General features: G+C 39.6%; 1 protein-coding gene across 4 annotated transcripts in view; it reads right to left on the bottom strand.

Moving 5' to 3' along the window:
• Nucleotides 1-20,482, bottom strand: part of LOC117359556 (multidrug resistance-associated protein 1-like) — a 128,267-nt gene that overhangs the window by 94,817 nt on the left and 12,968 nt on the right. For all 4 annotated transcript variants that reach the window (XR_004539264.1, XM_033942530.1, XM_033942531.1 and 1 more), the window contains exons 3-5: nt 16,896-17,037; nt 15,866-16,023; nt 2,519-2,696 (exon numbers count right to left, since the gene is read on the bottom strand). Coding sequence is in view for 3 of the 4 variants with exons in the window: in XM_033942530.1 (XP_033798421.1) it covers nt 2,519-2,696; nt 15,866-16,023; nt 16,896-17,037 (478 nt within the window). In the remaining variant the exon portion in view is untranslated. The remainder of the gene's footprint in view (nt 1-2,518; nt 2,697-15,865; nt 16,024-16,895; nt 17,038-20,482) is intronic.

The raw sequence follows: 20,482 nt of genomic DNA, 5'->3' as shown, positions 1-20,482 counted from the left end.
AGAGACTTTAGTGAGGACAGTTTCTGTAGAATGAAGAGGGCGAAAGCCCGATTGAATCGGATCAAGGATAGCTCAAGTTAACGGCGGTGAGCCAAAAAAACAACAACAAACAAAACAGTTCAAATCTGACTTTACTCCCCTTATAGAGAACTGGTGCTGCCTTAAGTTCTTCAGCAGGGCTGGCCTATGGACTAGGTGAGGCATTGGTGATAAAAGGCACCAAAAATCCCATTCAAGTCTATCTTCAAACTCCTAGAGGTATAGATACTGGACTGGGATTTTGGTACTCTTTATTACCAGTGCCCTGATCCAGTGTCTCATCTGACCAAGCAAGTGGGGGAGACTTGAGAGGAGAAGATACTGGATCACAGTCAAGGGTGGGGGACAGAGTGGAGGCACGAATACCAGATTGCAGGTGGGGTGGGAGCAAAGAAAAAGGTAGCTTAGGACACTACAGTCCACTTGCTCTTCAGTATTCTATATCAAAGCTAAAACTATTGAAGGCAATTCTTATCCTTTGCATTAAGTTGAACCTCCAAACCTGCATACCCAAACTTGGTCCACCAAGAATCCAGGCCTATAGCCTTTCAGGGAGTTGCCTATCTGTAGTTGTCACATCAGGCCACTGCCTCCACCATCTTCTGGAGCCAGTGAAATACTGAGCAGATGAAAGCAGCACCAGTCCTCTATAAAGGGGAGTGAAATCAACTTTGAATTGTTTTTTCTTAGGCTCTGTTTGCTGATAGGGAGACTAACCTATTTGTCTGGACAGGTCTGGCATGGATGCTAAGGAAGTAGTCTTTTATTCAGAGAAAAGCCGAGCAAGAGAGGTCTGCTATATTATTATGAATTTAAAACCAAAATAAGATTTGAAAATATTAAAATAAATGCTCCACTTTTCTCAATTAAATCTAGGGGAAAGCATTTGCTTCTTCAGTAATGAAGAACAGGCATAAAATAGATTTAAGAGCTGCACATATTATCCACACAGACTTCATGTAATCATGCTAAATCTGATGTAACATCTATATAAAAAAAAGGCATCAAACCGCTGAGGAGGATATGGGTGGTCAACATGTCCACCTATATTGAGGGGCACTTTTATTTATAAAATTCTTATTAAAAAAAAAATCATTATGCCCCACTTTGGGACATGTAGTAGGAATAAGGGGAGGTCATATCATAGGATCCCGAACTGGATGAAGTTTTGCATGATCTAGTGAAAATGTGCCTTTTTTTAACCAAATAAGGGGCTATCCATCTGCTGAAAGCCAACCAGCCACCTTAATGACACCACACTTTTTTCTCAAGTTTCAAGTTTATTAAAATTTTGATAAAACGCAAATCAAAACTTCTAAGCATTTTACAATTTGTATTTAAAAAGGGGAGACAATAGACAAATAAATACCCATTAAACAATACTTGACCAACGTAAAACAATAGAAAAGTTGGGAGAACTACAAATTAAAAGTAAAGAATATATAAAGGGTAAACCACAATAGGGAAGCTAGGGAATAAGGATTATTGAACAACTCTGGCTGTATCCAAGTCTGTTCAACAGTCATATGCAATTATGCATCTTGGAAGAGGTAAGTCTTTAGATTTCCCTTAAATTTGTCAAATTTTTTTTCTGCCCTGATATAAAGTGGTAAAGAATTCCATATCGTAGGGGCCGAGGTTGCGAATGAGGTGGCCCAACGTGTGTTAATGATTTTCAAGGATGGTGTATGGAGAAGATGCTGAGAGGAGGATCTTAGAACTCTTGTTGGTTCATATAGAATAAGGAGTTTGTGGATAAAGGTTCTTTAGTGTTTTGAGACTTGAAAGAGAGGATAGCTATTTTATATATGACTAGTATTTTAGCCCATTACATTAACGGGTGCTAGCTGTCTGTCTTTCTTCCCCCCCCCAACTTCCCTGTGCAGCAGCCACAGCAGCATTCCCTCCCCCTCCATGTCCCTGTGCAGCAGCATTTCCCCCCACCCTATTTCCCTGTACAGCAGCATTTTGACACCCCCCCCCACTTCCCTGTGCAGCAGCCACAGCAGCAGCATTCCCTCCCCCCACACCACTTCCCTGTGCAGCAGTAGCATTTCCCTTACCCCCCTTCTCTTTCCGCGGTCCCGACAAATCTGCCGATTCCAGCAGCGTGTGCAGCACTCTACACATGCTGCTTCAGGGCCTTCTACTGCCCTGATTTACTCTGGCACGAGCCTAATCAGTATTGGATATGAAACTCCACTAGGAATTTCCCTTTGAAAACAGGATGTTACTACAAGCCTTTGAAGGAAGGCTAAAATATGGCCTCCAAAAGATTTATAAGCTTTCAATGTCCTGCTGATTGTATTATTATATGAAACTTGATCATTGTTATATGAAACTCATTGCCCAGATCAAGAGTTATACCTCATAGACATTGGATAGATGGATATATCAACAGGCTCAGATCACACAGCTCTGCTTTAATCCCAAGTACTTGTAATAAAAAGCAAGCAAATACACCACACTTCATTTTTACCTTTTTGTATATCAGTCCAATTACAGCTGTTTTAATCTTGGCAGCCATAACCATGTTTAAGCGCTGGTATAACTGAAGGACTAGGGTCTGCAAGGCAGCCACAGTAAGAAGGGTCACAGAATATACATAACCATCCCAACTGAGAGCAGAGCTGCTTTCACAGAATGCGATCATCCGTCTGCAAGTCAAGAGAGGAGAAACAAGACATGATGAGAAAGTCGATTTCAGACTGCCAGGAGATCAGCTATGGATTGATGTGAAGTTAGAGGTTTTTATATATCCATCTGCAGCATTTGGAAACTGCTCCGTACCTTCCCTCCACCTCTATGGGCGAGCAGAAAAACCTTGGCATTCGCGACCACGTTACCCCTGCATTAGCTTCCATGCACTGGCTGCCCATTAAAAAACGCTGCGCCTTCAAGGCCCTGATGCTCGCTTTCAAAACCTTCCACGAAACGATTCCCCACTGCATGACAACTAAACTACAAATCTACTTCCTAAAGCGACCACTGAGATCCCAAGGAGAAAAATGACTGACCATACCTCCTGGCCGCTCCCTCAAAACTGAAACAGCCCGCAAACGCTCCCACTCACATTTCATACCCAGACTATGGCACACCATCCCCCCATCTGTTAGAACACTAGATGGACTCTGGAGCTTCAGGAAGGCTGTGAAAACCTTCTTCTTCACAAACCCAGTGCCTTAAGGACATGCACCCAGAAATACCATTCAGAGTCAACACACCTATGCCATCTCATCAGAGCTGCTTAGTGGATATATTTTTTGTCATGTCTATATTGTAAATTATGTGATCTTTGTCCTGTCTCGATTATATTGTAGATGTACTTTGTAACCTGTTCTAGGCTCCTTTGGGAGGATGGGCTACATAATTGAGCAAATAAGTAAATAGAAGCTTGTAAACTAACAGGCTAATGCAGAAAACTATTGCAAGTCTAACCATTAGATACTGAAGAGTGTCTGCAGAGAGGGATTGTGCACAGGTGTTAACTCATGCAGAGTATATGGTTGAACGTTACTTTTATATTTTAATGCAGTGAGGCCATTAAATATTCCGTAGCAATGCTGAGAAGAAAACTGTGGCTTTTGATGCACGGACAACATACAAAATTATTTGCCAGACCCAAGGCAGTATAGAAGGATTAGTAGAGAGGAATTAATGCCAGTTTTTAAAAAAGATTTAACTGCCAATTTTGTCATCTTCTGCAACCAGAAAAATAGTGTTTGCAAAGATCAAAAGACTGATGGGAGATATTAGAGTTTGTGCATATGTTGGAACAAATATGAAAAATGAACATCAGTGTCTGTTCTGCATATAAATATCAAAATTTACAGTATGTGCAAGAAAATTTTGCAAGACTAACATTTATATGCAGAAGAAGCTCCAATGTGTTTTGACATTTTTATTTTTGCTCTAACATGTGCACATGAAGCTTCACTGACTACAAAACCTTTGTGTACATGCATCTGGCAGGTGCCCCTCAATCAACATGCAAGTTCTGCATGATAAATGTTGCATATACTTAGCTTTCTGCATTGGCTTCTCAAAATGGGACAAAGGCCTAGATTCACTAAAGCTCACCAATCTTTGCGATCTGTGGCCGAGCCTCGGCGGGCAACCGATTCACTACAGCGTCCTCATGCAAATGAAGTGATCAGACGCACGCCCATTACCGACCCCACGGATCGCTGCAGAGCAATCCAGACGCATGTGAAGGCCATTCTCTTTACCTGTAGATATGATCTGCACATGTGCCTGCTCTCCGCACAAGCTTGAGATCAAAACGAAAGGAGGAGGGGTGGCTGCACTCGCTGGCCCGAGAATCATTGGAACAGAACACGCTTTGCAGGGGAACAGAACAGAACACGGCATAATAGTGCATCCCCGCTTTAAACCCTCAGGTTAAAACAGCGGGCTCGCAGAGAGGCAGAGAACATGGTGGCAGAGAGCAGGGTGCTTTTTGCACAAGGAAGATTGGTTTTATTTTGATGGTTTTACTTTTTTATACTGGGATTTCAGGGCTGCAGGGCTGAGATTTCAGGGCGGCAAAGAGCAGGACAGTTGGCAAGGACGTGAGCGACTGGTCCTCAGCAGTCGCTAAATTTTGGATTGACAAGCCTAATCGGTATTCCATCTTTTGTTTAGAGAATCGCTGCCTTCCTACTTATGCATGCCATTTCCCCTCATTTGCATGTGCGGATCGGGTGCGAATAGGATCAGGCAGACGGTTAGTGAATCGGGTTAGAAAAGGCTCGCAAACTGGGCAGGACACGATCAGTGAGCTTAGTTAATCTAGCCCAAAGTTAGAGCAGAGCAGTGAAGGCATGCTTAATACTATAGGGACACACATTCATTAGCACATGTTTGTTTGTTTGTTTTTTTAATGGGGCACATTGTGCGTGTGTAACACACACACATCTGTGCCATTAAAAAAAGCCCTAATAGCAGTTACAAGAGGCTGCTTCCCCTGTTACTGCTGTTAGGGCTCTGCGCATGTGTCAATTGTTCACTGAGTGATTGATTTGTCGGGTGTGATGCATGGGGCGGGGCCTTAGGCATCTGAGCCAATCAGAGTCTTAGGCTCCTTCCTCTATTCAATGTGATGCACAGGCCTAAGGTCCTGATTTGCTCAAATGTCAGACCTTAGACCCTTCCCTGTGCATCACATGGGACAGAGGGAGGAACCTATGGTCTTGATTGACTCAGACAGCTATGGCCCCCTCCCCGTGCATCACATGGAATACAGAGGGAGAAGCCTAAGGCCCTGATTGGCTCAAACATCTAAGGCTACCTGTGCCATTGAAAAACACTGAAAAAAAACAGGCAGACCAGTCGGTAACACAGTTACCGACAGGTCTAGCAGTTTTTTCCAATAGCTAAAACCCCTGCGGTTTTTTGCATAGCCAAGTGATGTTGGTGCATCAATCACTTGGCTATGCATGAGGTTTAGCTTATTTGCATGGCCGAATCAGAAAATGGTCAATGACGGGGAAAAACACACGGTGACCCTTTTTGTGCGTCAGGTCGGTAAAAGTGATTGTCGCTAAAGCTATGAAAACAGATTTAGCGATGATCGCTGACTTTAGCGTATCTAGCCCTAAGTGTATAGCCCTTGGTGGAGACTATATTGTTTAACTTGCTTTTTTACCAAATTTTTCAAACCACCCTCGTATTTCAAAAGTTCATATAGAATATGTGTGTACAAATATAGCTGGCCCTAACTTCACATTAAATTTAATCACATTAACTGCCAACATTTAACCTTCAAAAAGGTAGTAAATAAATCATCTAATATAATAAAATGGTAAGCTGCGCATGCGCACTTCCTATGCGTGCGTCCGTTTTCCGTGAGCTGTAGCACACATAGGAAGTGCGCATGCGCAGTTTACAGTCTGGCCTCACGTGAGGCAAGACAAGTGGCATGCGCGCCCTTCCCTGCTCTCCACCGCTGCCGGCCGCTAACACCCCCTGCTCTCTCCATCGCCTCCCGGCTCCAGCGGCATAGGCAGCACTATAAACATGCTGCTTCGCGTCCTTCTCTGCCGATTTCCTCTGCCGCGTCTCTGATGACATCATCGGAGACAGACGCGGCAGAGGAAATCGCCAGTAGAAGGCTGCGAAGCAGCGTGTTTAAAGTGCTGCCTACACGGCTGGAGTCCCGAGGTTTGTCGGCGGTGGGAGGGTCAGGAGCAGGCCGGATCGACAACGGCAGTAAAAGAAGGGGGAGGGGCCGAACGGAGCAGGGAAGATAAGGTAAGAAAAGGGAAAGGGGGAGTGGGGGAAAATGCTGCTACTGCTTCTACACAGGAAAGGGGGGGATAGGAGGGAAATGCTGTTGCTGCTGCATAGGGAAGTGGGATGGAAATGCTGCTGCACAGGGAAATGGGGAAAAATGACAGACAGACAGCAGGAGGGAGGGAGACAGAAAGAAAAAAAGACACAGGGGCAGGGAGAGGGACAGAAAGACAGACAGAGAAAGGGGGCCAGAGAGAGAGTCAGCGGGAGAGGGAAAGGGGGCTGCTTTGGGGGGAGGGTTGTGCTTGGGGCAAACAGCTTTGCTCTGGGGGGGAAGACAGAAGGGGCCATGGAGAGACAGGGAGAGGGATAGGGGGCTGCTTTGGGGGGAGGGGTATGCTGGGGGGGGAGACAGAAGGGGCCATGGAGAGATAGGGAAAGGGGACAGACAGCTTTGCTCTGGGGGGAAGACAGAAGAGGGCCATGGAGAGACATTTGGGGGGGAGGTGTGTGCTGGGGGCAGACAGCTTTGCTCGGGGGGAGAGGGGGAGACAGAAGGATACAGACAGCGGCCAAGGAGAGAGAGATAAAGAAACACAGACAGACAGACACATCTATTCTAGCACCCGTTAATGTAACGGGCTTAAAGACTAGTAATAAATAAATAAATAAAATTGGAGAGCAATAAATAACAGCACTATTTGGTAAAATTATAAACACGCCTCTACCACACCTCTTGTCCCTCCTACATTTAAGAGACAAGCAGCCTACAAAATTGAAACCAGACAATCAATTCTATTAACTCACAAATCAATCAAAGTGGTTTACATATTATGTACAAGTATTTTCTCTGTCCCTAGTGCGTCACAATCTTAGGTCCTTTTTTTTAGGTACCCAGGGCAACAGAGGGTTAAGTGACTTGTACAGGGTCACAAGGAGCTGCAGTGGGAACTGAACCTGGTTCCCCTGTTTCTCAAGCCACTCCTCTCCTGGATAAAACATATGAATATTAACTAAAAAGCTGCGGGAATAGGGACTACAGGAATCCCACAGAATCCATGGTATCCCACAGGTATGGAAGAAATTGCTGTGAGATTTCCCTGGGAGTTTAGTCAGACATTAATCTCTGGGGAATCCAGAATGAAGCTTGGAACACATGGAGAGAGGCAGATGGAGCACCAGAATGAGGCTTAGAATGCCCAAAGAGGTAGCCAGAACACCAGACTGAGGCTTGGAACACTCATTGTTTGAATAGCACATACTATTATGGGAGGCTGTTTTGCAGAAACAGAAAGCTGTGAGCAAGTAAGTAAGCGTTGACCCCTGCAGGTAATGGTGGTGATAGAGTCCATTAATTGTGGGGTTGGATGGATGGGAATGGAATTAATCTTTGTATGTACAGGATTCCATTGGGGTGGGTGAGGTTGAACTTTCTGTCCCTATGCAACTCTCTAATATTAACACATCATCTTTCAATATCATTCAGTTTAACCAAAGCGGTGAGGTAAACAGATGAGCCATAAATTAACAGTCCCTACCACATTTATACTACAGAAAAATGAAATTCTGCAGTTTGCCAGAATGATAAAAGGCTGAATGCATAGAAAAAAGGATAAACTCCTTCGCATCAAGAGGCTCTCTCTGCTTTAGTAATGGAGTTAATAAATAGGGTAAGGAATGAACAATTTTACTGATAGATCTGGCATCTTTGCAGTGGAAAAAGATAGTTTAAATACTTGGATAGTTCTGCAACTTGAGGATGTTGAAGAATTTAAAGCTAGAGGGATGAACGAATCAAAGAAACCATGTAAGATTTTAAAAACTATGCAGGCACATTTGAAGTGAACTCTAAATTGAAAAGGAAGCTAATGTAAACTCCTTAACAGAGGTGTCACATGGCCATACTTTGTTTTACTAAAGATTAATCTTGTAGGGGGCGTGGCTTGGCACGTGCAGTGGATGAAGGTGTGATTGTGGAGCTCTGATAGCCAGGCAGCAGTTATTATAAATATATTATAAATTTTTGCCAAAACATTAAATTTTTGTCGTCTGGGTGCTGTGAGAAGATGACCAGCACATGCCAGGGGAAAATTGAGGCGGCTTTTGCGACATCCGGTATGGCAAAGCGCCTCAAGCAAGATTTGGCGGTGGCGGCAAAAGCCCCACTTCCTGAGGAAGAAGAAATCGGGAAAAAAGACATAATGGCTGAACTTAAAAAAATATCAAAACAGATCCAGAAGAATGCAGAAAGCATTCAAGATGTAAAAGAAGAAGTGCAGGCAGGCATTAACAGGCAGTTAGAGGCTGCTTCTCAAAGAATGACAGTTTTAGAATCCAGGATGGATCAGATGGAACTAACTGCTGTTCAAGCTAAGGAAGATAATAAAATCATCAAAGAGTTACAGAAAAGGCTGGTGGACTATGAGAACCGTGGCAGAAGAAAGAATATTAAATTTTTTGGACTGGCAGAAAATTTGGAGGGGGGAACCCGGGTTCAGTTCCTGGAGAATTTGCTCCCAAAGCTGCTGCAGCTGAACACTAAGTACCCCCTAGAAATTGAACGAGCACACAGGATTCCTTTCCAACAGTCAGCAAATAACTCCAAGCCTAGACCTCTGATTTTCAAACTTCTGAGGTTCAGTCAAGCATTTGAAATATTGAGCTTAGCAAAAGCTGATAAAAATTTAAACTACAAAGGATCTAAGCTGATATTCTTGCCGGATTTTGAAAAAAGTACTGTGGCTGTAAGGCAGCAGTTTCTTCAACTCAGAGCGCAGTTGAAAGAGAAAGGATACACATATGGCTTAAAGTTATATTATTATTGAGCTTTTGTTAAGTCTAAAGAGAGTCTATTGCTTTTCAAGGATGTTTCGGGTCTGAGTTTATTTATTTGTGTTCTTTTTAGTATTTTTTCTTTTGAATGAAGGTCATGGTATGATGATGGAAGGATGTCATAAATGTTATGTGTTATTTGTTTACTGGGTTCTTTTTAAGATTTGGTTGGATATTATTAATTGAGGCAGTGGATTTAATGAATTTGAGGAAATTGAGTATGAATTTAAGAATTTGAAGCATGGTGTCTCGATTTTATAAGATTTATGTCTATGAAATGTGATTTCATTAACTGTATAATTGATTTGTTTATTTCTTTTTCTTTTTAAAATAATGAGTTATGGAGCAATTATATTAAATGTGATTGATTGATAATATAATTATAATGAGGGTAAAGGGTAGTATATGAGGGTAATTAATTGATTTTTGAGTTAAGAATTGATCAAATATAAAGGTTTATGAATTTTACTTTATTAGGAGTATTTAATTTTTTAATTAAATGAATTAAGATAAGGCTATTTTAAAAACAAATATATTTTTATTATTATGATAAAGATGAAATGTTTTAAACGTTGCCTGGGGGGAGTGTAGGGGTTACATATCCTATGTGCGTTACAAGTGTTACCAATTGGTGGGAGGGTTTGGGAGGGATGGGGATGGGGGGGATTAATAATATGCTTAATGATGAATTTTGGGAATAAAGGGAATGAATATTTAATCTATTTATTATTAGAAATTAAGATAGTGCTGGTGTCTATTCATTCTATAATAATTAAAAATGTATATTATTATTGGAATAGATTTTTAGTTGAATGATGGTTAAATTTTTTTCATTAAATGTAAATGGCCTCAATCATATGATCAAGAAAAAGAAAATGTTAGATTTCCTTAAAAAGCAGAACTCTGATGTATATTTCATTCAAGAGACACACCTGTCATTTAATGAATCTAGGAAGCTGGAAGGAGGATGGATTTCAAAATGGTTTTTTGCTCCAGCAAATGGAAAAAAGGCGGGGGTTGCTATATTAATAAGTAAGAAATGTTTAGCGAATTTTCAGATTGTTGCTTCCGTTGGGAAGGTGGGTGCATGTCAAAATGAGCATGGGAAATAATACCCTTGATTTGTTTAATCTATATGCTCCTAATTCGAATCAAATGGAGTTTTTAAAAAGTATACAACAATTATTATTACCACTGGCTGCTTCCAATTTGGTAGTGGCTGGAGATTTCAATGCTGTAATGGACCCGATTGTAGATAAAAGTCCAAGTAAAATTATAAAATCATTAGGGTTAGATAATTTGGCTCAATCTTGTGATTTAATAGATATATAGCGTATTCTTCATTTTAATGATCGGGAATTTTCTTTTTGTTCAAAAGTTCATAAGTCTTTTTCAAGAATTGATTATATATTTGTTTCAAATAAAATAGCTCAGAAAGTGACTAAAGCCATCATAGATCCTATCATTTTATCTGATCATGGTGGTGTTTGGATTGAATTACAATTAGATGAACAAGTTGAGGTAAAGCCGAGTTGGAGATTTGATAATACTTTGATTGCAGATTTAAATTTTCTTGAAGAGTTTAAATCAAAAATGATTGAGTTTTTTAAATTTAATGATTCTGTTGATATTAATAGTGAGGTGTTATGGGATGCATTTAAAGCAACATATTATCTCATATTCAGCGCATGTTAGAAAACAAACTAAAAAAAAAATTTTATGATTTGGAAAAAGAAATTAAAATTCTAGAAAATAAGTTAATTAATAAATGGGAACAAAGTACATTACAAATTTTGTTAAAAGCTAAAGCCAAATATAATGAATTATCTTCAAAGCTTGTTAGGAATGATATGTTTTATCAGCAAGCTCAGTATTATGGAAATTCAAACAAGGCTGGGAAATTATTAGCAAATTATCTTAAGGCAAAAAAAAAAAGGAAAACAAAGATTGTTGTAATAAAAGATAACAAAGGAGAATCATATACTAAAAATGAGCATATTTTACAACAATTTTTGGCTTTCTATAAGGAATTATATTCTTCAGAGACTTATAGAAACAAAGAACAAGATGGTAGGCAATTTTTAAACTCAATTATTGGACCACAAATTCCTGAGCATATAAAAGGAAGTTTAGAAGAACCTATATCTCTAAAAGAATTAGAAACAGCATTGAGGTCTCTTAGAGCTGGATCCGCTCCAGGTGGTGATGGATATACAGTAGAATTTTATAAATCATTTCAAATTAACCTTTTACCACATTTGTTAAAGTTATATCAATATCAACTGACTAAAGGTTGTATTTCAGGTACTATGGCAGATTCTTTGGTTATTGTTTTGCCGAAGCCAAACATAGATCCTACTTTGGTTTCAAACTACAGGCCTATTTCATTAATAAATGTGGATGGGAAAATTATTGCTAAATTATTGGCTTTAAGATTGGCAAAAGCTCTCCCTTTTATTATTGATACTCATCAAACAGGATTTGTTGCAAGGAGACATTCTTCTCATAATACTAGATTGGCTTTTTATACTTTAAATTTAACAAAAAATATGAATAATCCAACTTTCTTGGTCTCTCTAGATGCAGAAAAGGCATTTGATAGAGTGGAGTGGAATTTTATGTATCAAGCATTAGAATGGTTTGGGGAGAGATCTGGTTTTATTCAAATGATTCAGACGCTATATAGCTCTCCTGGTGCAAGATTATACATTAATAATAGTTTATCAGATAGATTTGACTTGCGAAGGGGTGTTAGACAGGGTTGTCCCTTATCTCCATTGCTCTTTGATGTTGTTTTGGAGCCCCTGTTAATTGCTATTAATCAGGCAAGGGAGATACAGGGTATTCCTTATTCGAATTGGGAATATAAACTCTCTGCTTATGCAGATGATATTCTGCTTTATTTGAGAAATCCAGAGACCACCATTCCATGCTTACTTGAATTGATAGAGAGATTTGGAAAGTTTTCAGGATATAAGATTAATTGGAGTAAGTCTTAAGTTCTCCCGCTCAATGTTCATTGTGTCAAGGGACTATTTGATTCTTTTTCCTTTAGCTGGAAAGATGAGGGTTTAAAGTATTTAGGTATCTTTATTAAAAACAATATTGAAGACACAGTAAAGGAGAATGAAAAACTTTTATTGAAAAAAGTAACAGAAATGTGTGAAAAATGGAATCTGTTGCATTTATCATGGTGGGGGAGAGTTCAAACTATAAAAATGATGATATTGCCTGTAGTTTGTTATCAAATGAGTATGATACCGGTTTTTTTCCAGGGGTCCTTCTATAAAAAATTGAATGGTATTCTTACGAAATTTGTTTGGTTGGATAAAAGACCAAGAATTGCATTAGTATCTTTACAAAAATCAATTTCGGAGGGAGGGATAAATTTTCCAAATTTTTATAGGTATCATCAAGCCTATATTCTATGTCAGGGTATGTATTGGATCCTCTCAGAGCTCATGGAGAATGTCCCAGACTGGTTATATTTAGAATGGCGACTCCTATTTCCTATACATCTGGTGCATTTGATTAGTATAAAAATACCTAGTAGATATAAAGAGAATAAAATATTGGTTGATACCTGGAAAACTTTACGTTATATTAGTAATTTGACACCTATTCCAATTTCTAAATCATTACATCAATCCATTTGGCTGAACTCCAAGATTAAAATTGGCGGATGTCAATTCGTCTGGAAGCAATGGGTTAGTGGAGGTATTCGTACTTTGAATGATATTATTTTAAATGGTTCAATGTTTAGTTTTTCACAATTGCAACATAAATATGGTTTAAATAAGACACAAAATTTTAGATGGTTGCAGTTGAAGCAAGCTATTCAGGAGGGGTTCCCTGAATGGAAGAATCTTAATAATCAATATAGTTTAGAATTCCTTTGCTTTCAGGCGGATTTCTTGGGTCACCAAGCCGCACCGTGGTATAAATTACTTAATGAATATCTGAATAAAAAAAAGAAAATTGGGTTGAGGGATATTTGGAGCATTGAGATCAAGCACCAAATTTCTGCATCTCAATGGCCACAAATTTAGTCTTGGAGATTAAAGTCTACAATGTCGGCATCTATGAGGCAGACATGGTTGTTTTTATTGCATAGAGTGTTTTGGACCCCAGTTCGTTTACAAAAAGTAGATACTTCTAGGTCTAATAGATGCTGGCATGGTAATAAGGATGCAGGGTCTTTAGATCATTTAATTTATTTCTGTCCTTGTATTAATGCCTTTTGGAAATCAATTTGGCCCCAAATTAATTTGCTATTAGAAAACTTTGTTGCCTTGTCATATGATACAATTTTATTTGGTACTTCAATGAGGTTTAAAAGTCAAATTTCAATGTCTAACAATAAATTACTATTAATATTGACAGGAGTTGCCATTCAACACATCACTAGGAATTGGAAAGACTATACAAGACTCAATTATACCTTTTGGTGGAGTTCAGTATGTTATATGTATAAGATGGAAAGAGTTCTTGCTTTACAGAATGGGAATTATGATAGGTTTAGAAAGATATGGGGCCATTGATTGAATATTCAAATGATTAGACACCTTGAAATACTTCAAATTTTATAATAAGAAGGGATATAATACATATATGAATGAATTTTATTGATATAGGGAGGGCTGGGGGGATGGGATGGGGGGGTAATTTAAAGTATTTAAGATTTATGGTTAAGAATGTACAAGTGATTTTGTATAGTATAAGATATCATATTGTATACTTGTTAATTGAAGTGAAAATGAATAAAGAATTAAAAAAAAAAAAAAGATTAATCTTGTAGTGGTATTTTGAATTAAATGGAGCCTTTTTTTTATATTTCCTTTGTTCAAACCCACATAAATGCCAAAATGATGGACTGGACCAAAATTGCAAAATGATGTCTATAAAACGGGTGCCGGATACTTTTCAGTGTATGCAAACTGAAAAAATATTTACCTGACAATGGAAAGAGATGGAGGAGTCTAAAAAGATTCCCAACACTCTAGAACAGTGGTTCTCAGCCCTGTCCTAGGGGACCCCCAGCCAGTCAGGTTTTCAAGATATCCCTAATGAATATGCATAAGACATATTTGCATGCCTGTCTCCTCCATTACATGCAAATCTCTCTCATGCATATTCATTAGAGATATTTTGAAAACCCGACTAGCTGGGGGTCCTCTAGGACAGGGTTGAGAACCACTGCTCTAGAAGAAGACTGAATTGGCAAAACATCACCGGAATTAAGTGTATTTGAACAAGGAAGGTTTGCGATTTCTGGACCAAACCAGAGATGACTACAACTGTAATTTGGATAAGCAAGAATTTATGTTGGCTGTAAGATTAATCAAATTAGGGTCGACTTCAAGCAAAATAAAAATATCATCTGCATAAGTAAATAGCGATTCGATGGGCTTAGTACCTTTTCTAATTCCGCTATATCTTTTTTGAGATACAGCGACAAGAATTGCACACAGTATTCGAAGTCAGCCGTACCATAAAGCAATACACGGGAATTATAACATTTTCATCATTTTCCATTCCTTTCCTGATAATTCTTTAACATTCTAAACTAAACTAAACTAAACCTTAAGTTTATATACCGCATCACCTCCACGGATGATGTGGAGCTCGGCATGGTTTACAAGAGCTTAAGATATAGGAAGAGAAGGGAAAAAAAAAGGTTTACATGAACTTATATATAGAAGAGAAGAGTAAGGGGGGATAGAATTACATTTTAGTGAAAAGCCAGGTTTTCAGTTGCTTGCGGAATAATTGGAGGGAGCCTAAATTCCGCAGCGGGGTAGTAAGGTCGTTCCAAAGACCTGTGATTCTGAAGAGAAGGGATTTTCCCAGTTTGCCTGCATAGCGAATACCGTGTAGAGAGGGGAAGGATAATTTATACCTTTGGGTGGGTCTGGTAGATTCAGGACTCGAGAAGTTATAAGATAGTGGGATTAAGGGAGGAAGGATGCCATGAATGATCTTAAAAGCCAGGCAGGAGCATTTGAAATGGATTCTGGAAATCACTGGGAGCCAGTGAAGTTTGGCTAGGAGTGGGGAGACATGGTCAGACTTGTGTTTTGCAATGATCAACTTGGCTGCAGTATTCTGGATTAGCTGGAGTCTTTGAAGACTTTTTTTTGATAGGCTTAAGTAGATGGCATTGCAGTAGTCTAATTTGGAGAGGATGATGGATTGGACAAGGACGGTGAAATGTTATTGGCGAAAATAGGATCTTACTTTCCTCAGCATGTGGAGGCTGAAAAAGCATGATTTAGCCAAGGAGTTGAGGTGGTCACTGAGGGAGAGAGAAGAATCGATAATGATGCCAAGGACCTTGCTTGAGAACTCAAGCTGCAGTGCAGCGCCTGAGGTTAGTGCAAAGAGGGTGGGCAGGTGTTCTAATTTTGGGCCGAGCCAGAGTAATTTTGTTTTCTATTTACTTTCTTAGCCACCGCCACACATTGAGCTGAGGGTTTCAAAGTATCCTCAATGATGACACCTAGATCCTTTTCCTGTGCAGTGACTCCTAACATGGAACTGTTCATCATGTAGCTATAGTTTAGGTTCCACTTTCCCACATGCATCACTAATCAAACTCTGCTGTTTGCATCTTGTGGTCACTTTCTTGGATCAAAATTACAATGGAATTCAACAGTATACGTTCTTTTTGGATGAACAAATTTACAAAGTAACACCCTTTTAAAAATGCGGCTTTCTTACAGAGGGCAGAAAAGGGAAAAATTATCCAACTTTTACTTACTTCAGTATTTGAGGGCTTATAAAGGCTAAAATATCAGCAATCATTTTCAACAGTGCAATTTGGATCACCAGGACTTTAAACGTATGCCACAGTGGGGTGATTAAAGATGGTTTCTTTATCCCAGGTTTGACAAATGATGCTTTTTTGTCACAAGGAGCCTGTTTGGGGTACAGATGAACAAAGAGGATTAGTTAAAATGCAAAGAACATAGGAATCTGATCAGAGAGATTAAGATGGGTTTTGTGCTTTTGATCAGTTGTTGTTCTGTGTGCTCATGGAGCAGGACTGAAAGATACGTGATGGAGGTACAAAATGAACTCAAAGGATCTACTTGAGACATGCATCATTCACATCAATGATTCCTCAGTATAATCACCTCACCTGTTTCTTGTTTTAGGCCCTCTTTCAGCCCATGGTATTTGCAACAAAGCCCATTGGGAATTAATGGGCTTCGGTGCTACTGCCATGCAGCTTTATTTTAAAAAAAAAAAAAGAAAAAAGAGGGGGGTGTTAATTCCTCTAATTCTGAATTCATTATGTCTTCCTATTTTAGTTTGTATTTTTTAATCTAAAAAAAGGTGTGACTACAGGTTTATGATTTCAATCACCAATTGTGCTTTTTAACCCATATTTAAACTACCTTAACTAGGGTAATAATTCTCTGCATTTCTTTTTCTCCATCTCAATGGAACAACTAATTGCAGATCTGTCCAGAGTCAGTCTCACAGCACCCATCCCAGCTGAAGTTGTTTTTCAAGCTTTAACCTTTCTCTAGTTTGTCCTACAAGTCCTTTGAAACTCTTTTAATGTCTACACAACCCTTAGGATAGGATTTCAACAATCAGATAAAAGCAACCAGGCACAATCCTTCTGGTGGCCAGCCCTATCTAAATACTCTTGTATAGAGCCTTCCCTACTGCCACGATTCTCTCTTCTCCTTGTCACTTCACCTCTCTGGGTTTTTTGTTCCCATACCTGCTTCAAGGGGAAAAAAAACAAAGATCCAGAAAATGAGCACAATCTAGTTCACCTGTGGCCCCTTTTTATACTTTGAAACTTCTTTTCGCCAGTGCTTTTCAAAGCTGGGACAGACTCTATATGCCGAATCATTCTCATTCAATTCGAAAAGGTCTTCCCTTTCCAAGGGTTTCTTATAGCCCAGCGTAATAACACTGTAAAAATAAAATTAAGTCAAATAATATAAATTAACAAAGTTAATAAATGTCATTTTGTGACAACTGCAGCAGCTATTAGACAGAAAACAGTGTACAGTGTTATGTGCAACAGTATTACTTGGTCACTCAGGGGTAAATTCTCTATTAGTACGTCTAACTTAGGCGTGCTTTAGACGTCCGGTAAACGCAAGTGCCAATCAAACGGTACTTAGGCGTGCGGTAGACGTCCCTACAACCTATTCGCGCAATATAGACGCAGGTTTCTGAAACGTCATTAAGACGTCTCCAATGGACCGTGATAGACGTGGGTACGATTTTTTTTTTTTCTTAAGATTATACTTTTTTAATACTCTTTATTATCACTCATTCAGCATTGTAAGTATAGGATGATGAAAAAGATAACCAAAACACAGTATACCATTTTGTAAACTATATATTAGTTGATCTAGCAATATCAGTGAGGTAGGGAATGGCAGACAGAGAACACTGCTGTGTTGTATCTTTTTCCTCTAGGATATCAGAATTGTACAGTTTACCATTAATACAAGGAAAAAAAATATGTTATGTTTCAAAGGAGAACTAGAAGATGAAACGTACCGAGTGGGTGTTGAACTTACATTATCAGTATGGAAGGTAGGAACCGGTAGATGTATGCTACACAGAAAGCTGTACAGAAATGTCATACTCACCTCCTATTAGAAGTGGAAAGGATAGGACTTTGAACACCATATAGACTTTTTATAAACTTCGTTTAAGTTCCACAAAGACTGGCAGGAAAGGCACCCTAAGTCATCCAATAAGCTTTCTCTCGATTTCCCAGAGACATTATTTCAGAGAGGATAGTTTAGAAGTGATATCTTGCTCGAAAGAACACTCTCCTGGTCTTAAAACATTGCAACAATCAGCTCATTCTTCACAACAAAGGTAAATCCCATAACTTACACTGGCCCAACTTAGAAACAGAATTAAAACACAGATTAGACCTGAATGTGGCTTCTAGTTCACAGGAAGAGGAAGTAGCAAGCAGCACAATGCTGACCTCATTGTGACATCATCAAGGTGCACCTGGAAGGTAGATATGCCACAAGTAAAAGACAAGCCGGGAGTTGAACTCACAACCTACAGATGATCGATATAGTGCTTTTACTCACTGACCTACTCCTGTGTCTCTGGTTCCCCTGTCATAGCATACCTTAGTGATGTGCTAAAGTATACTCTACTTAGCTATCATATCATAGTCAGTTGAGGCAAAAGACTGGTAGCTCAATGGTGTAAAGCACTGTTGTCACGGATGCAACACCCATATTCTTAAGTATGGTTCAATAAATGTAATACAGAGTCAAAATTATGCTGTTTATTTTATCAAACCCAAGCTCAACTTTGTAATGTATTGTGTATAGTCTCGCTAATGTGTTTGTGATGAAAATGAGATGCAATAGGTGTATATCCTATATAATAAAACCCTAGCCGCGCATGCGCACATACCTGCGTGCTTCTGTGATCTCTGCTCTGTGATCAGTAGGTCTGTGGCCAGCAGGAGTGCAGATGCAGCAGCCAGGCGACTCCCCCCTGCCGCCCTCACTCGCCACCAAAACCACCACTGCCAAAGCCTCCTCCTTCTGCCCAGCTGGGAGGAGGGCTCCGAGTCGCTGAAGACTGTCCCAGATCAGCTAACAAAGTCCCTAAAAAATTAACCTTTTCATCTGAGGCACGAGGCTGCGGTGACCTTCCTCCCCCGGCTCACTAAGGTTTCATCTTAAGAAATTCAAATGCATTGTTGAAAATGCAAGTGACTATTCTCTATCATCCTAGACACCCCTGCAACACCCCAACAACACACTCCTGCAGCATAATCAAGTAAAAGTTATAATCAAGTAAAAGACAAGCCGGGAGTTGAACTCACAACCTATGGATGATTGGTACAGCGTGTTTACTCACTGAGCTACCGAGCTACTTAACTGTAGCCCTAACCCTAACCATAAAGTAGCATCTGACGTCATAGAAACCGTTAGAATTTTGAAATCGTTTTGGATGTTCATTGGACGTTCATTGGACGTTCATTTGGACGTTCTCAGATCAAATACACCTGTAGATACTTGGCAATGATTACCCCTTGTCAAAGCTTGTACCTAAAGCCATTTCTGGAGACTCCCATTCCCAAGTCCCCAACATAGCTCAGTGCTTAAAAGCACTGCATGTATCTTCCAAAGGTCAGGGGTTCAAGTCCTGATTAAGGTTACCAAAGACATAATATTCTTTTTATTTTCCACCCACCCAAACATGCATAGCTAAGCTAAAATATGTGAACCTCACTTCCCAATCTTCATTTATTTCATTTATAACTTGTCATTGTGTTTGGGGGAGGTGAAGTTTCATTAGGTTTACATGGTAAGCTTCTAAGCTTGTACCTAAAGTCATTTCTGGAGACTCCCATTTCCAAATCCCCAACATAGCTCAGTGCTTAAAAGCACTGCATGTATCTTCCAAAGGTCAGGGGTTCAAGTCCTGATTAAGGTTACCAAAGACATAATATTATTTTGTTTTTCCACCCACCCAAACATGCATAGCTAAGCTAAAATATGTGAACCTCCTACTTCCCAATCTTCATTTATTTCATTTATAATTTGTCATTGTGTTTGGGGGAGGTGAAGTTTCATTAGGTTTACATGGTAAGCTTCTAAGCGTTCTGCTGTACTTTTTTGTATAACAGCGATATCGGCGTGGTTTAGGATGTAATCTACAGTGTTGATGTAGCACGGAGCGGCCGCTGCAAGCACGCCCAAGCGGCACAAAACGTCATCGCGGTTTTTTGCGCTGTGATGTCATAGAATCGCCCGTTCTTCATACGCAGTTATTTCTCCTAAAATGGCTGCCAGGAGACAGCCAAACTTCACCACTGAAGACTCCAGGCTGCTGGCCAGGCTCTTTTTAGTGCATGAGCACCACTATTTCAGAGTGGCAGGCCATCGCAGGTCATACCTGCAGTTCAGGGACTCCTGGACCCGCCTGACCCGGCGGTATAACAGAAAAGCCTCATGTCCCAGGGAAGTAAGTATTCCAAGTCAGGTCCTCACAAATAATCATGTAAAATGTAATGATGGAAACCTGTCTCAATCAAATTGTTCATATTTTTGTGGGTAAATTTTGATTCCTTTTAAAAACTACAATTGTGCATAATAAATCTTTTACATTGAATACTGAAATTAAAGCACATCCCAAAGGAGCAGTAGTAGGATTTCAAATGACAAATTCAGCTCCTAGAAGGCATCTATTCCATTCACAACATGCACACAACTAATTTTTGGGTCACAAGCTTCGCATTTGTAATAGAAACATCTTGAAATCAACTTTGCCAAAGGAAAACAAATATATTAAAGTGCTGCTATGTCATTTCAAATACCTTCAACTTTCCTGTATCAATCTGCTGGTCTAGGGAGATAGT

Source organism: Geotrypetes seraphini, chromosome 4 (assembly GCF_902459505.1).
Source record: "Geotrypetes seraphini chromosome 4, aGeoSer1.1, whole genome shotgun sequence".
Lineage (NCBI taxonomy): Eukaryota > Metazoa > Chordata > Amphibia > Gymnophiona > Dermophiidae > Geotrypetes > Geotrypetes seraphini.
Note: the sequence above shows the minus strand (reverse complement) of the source record. Positions and strands in the feature narration are given on the sequence as shown.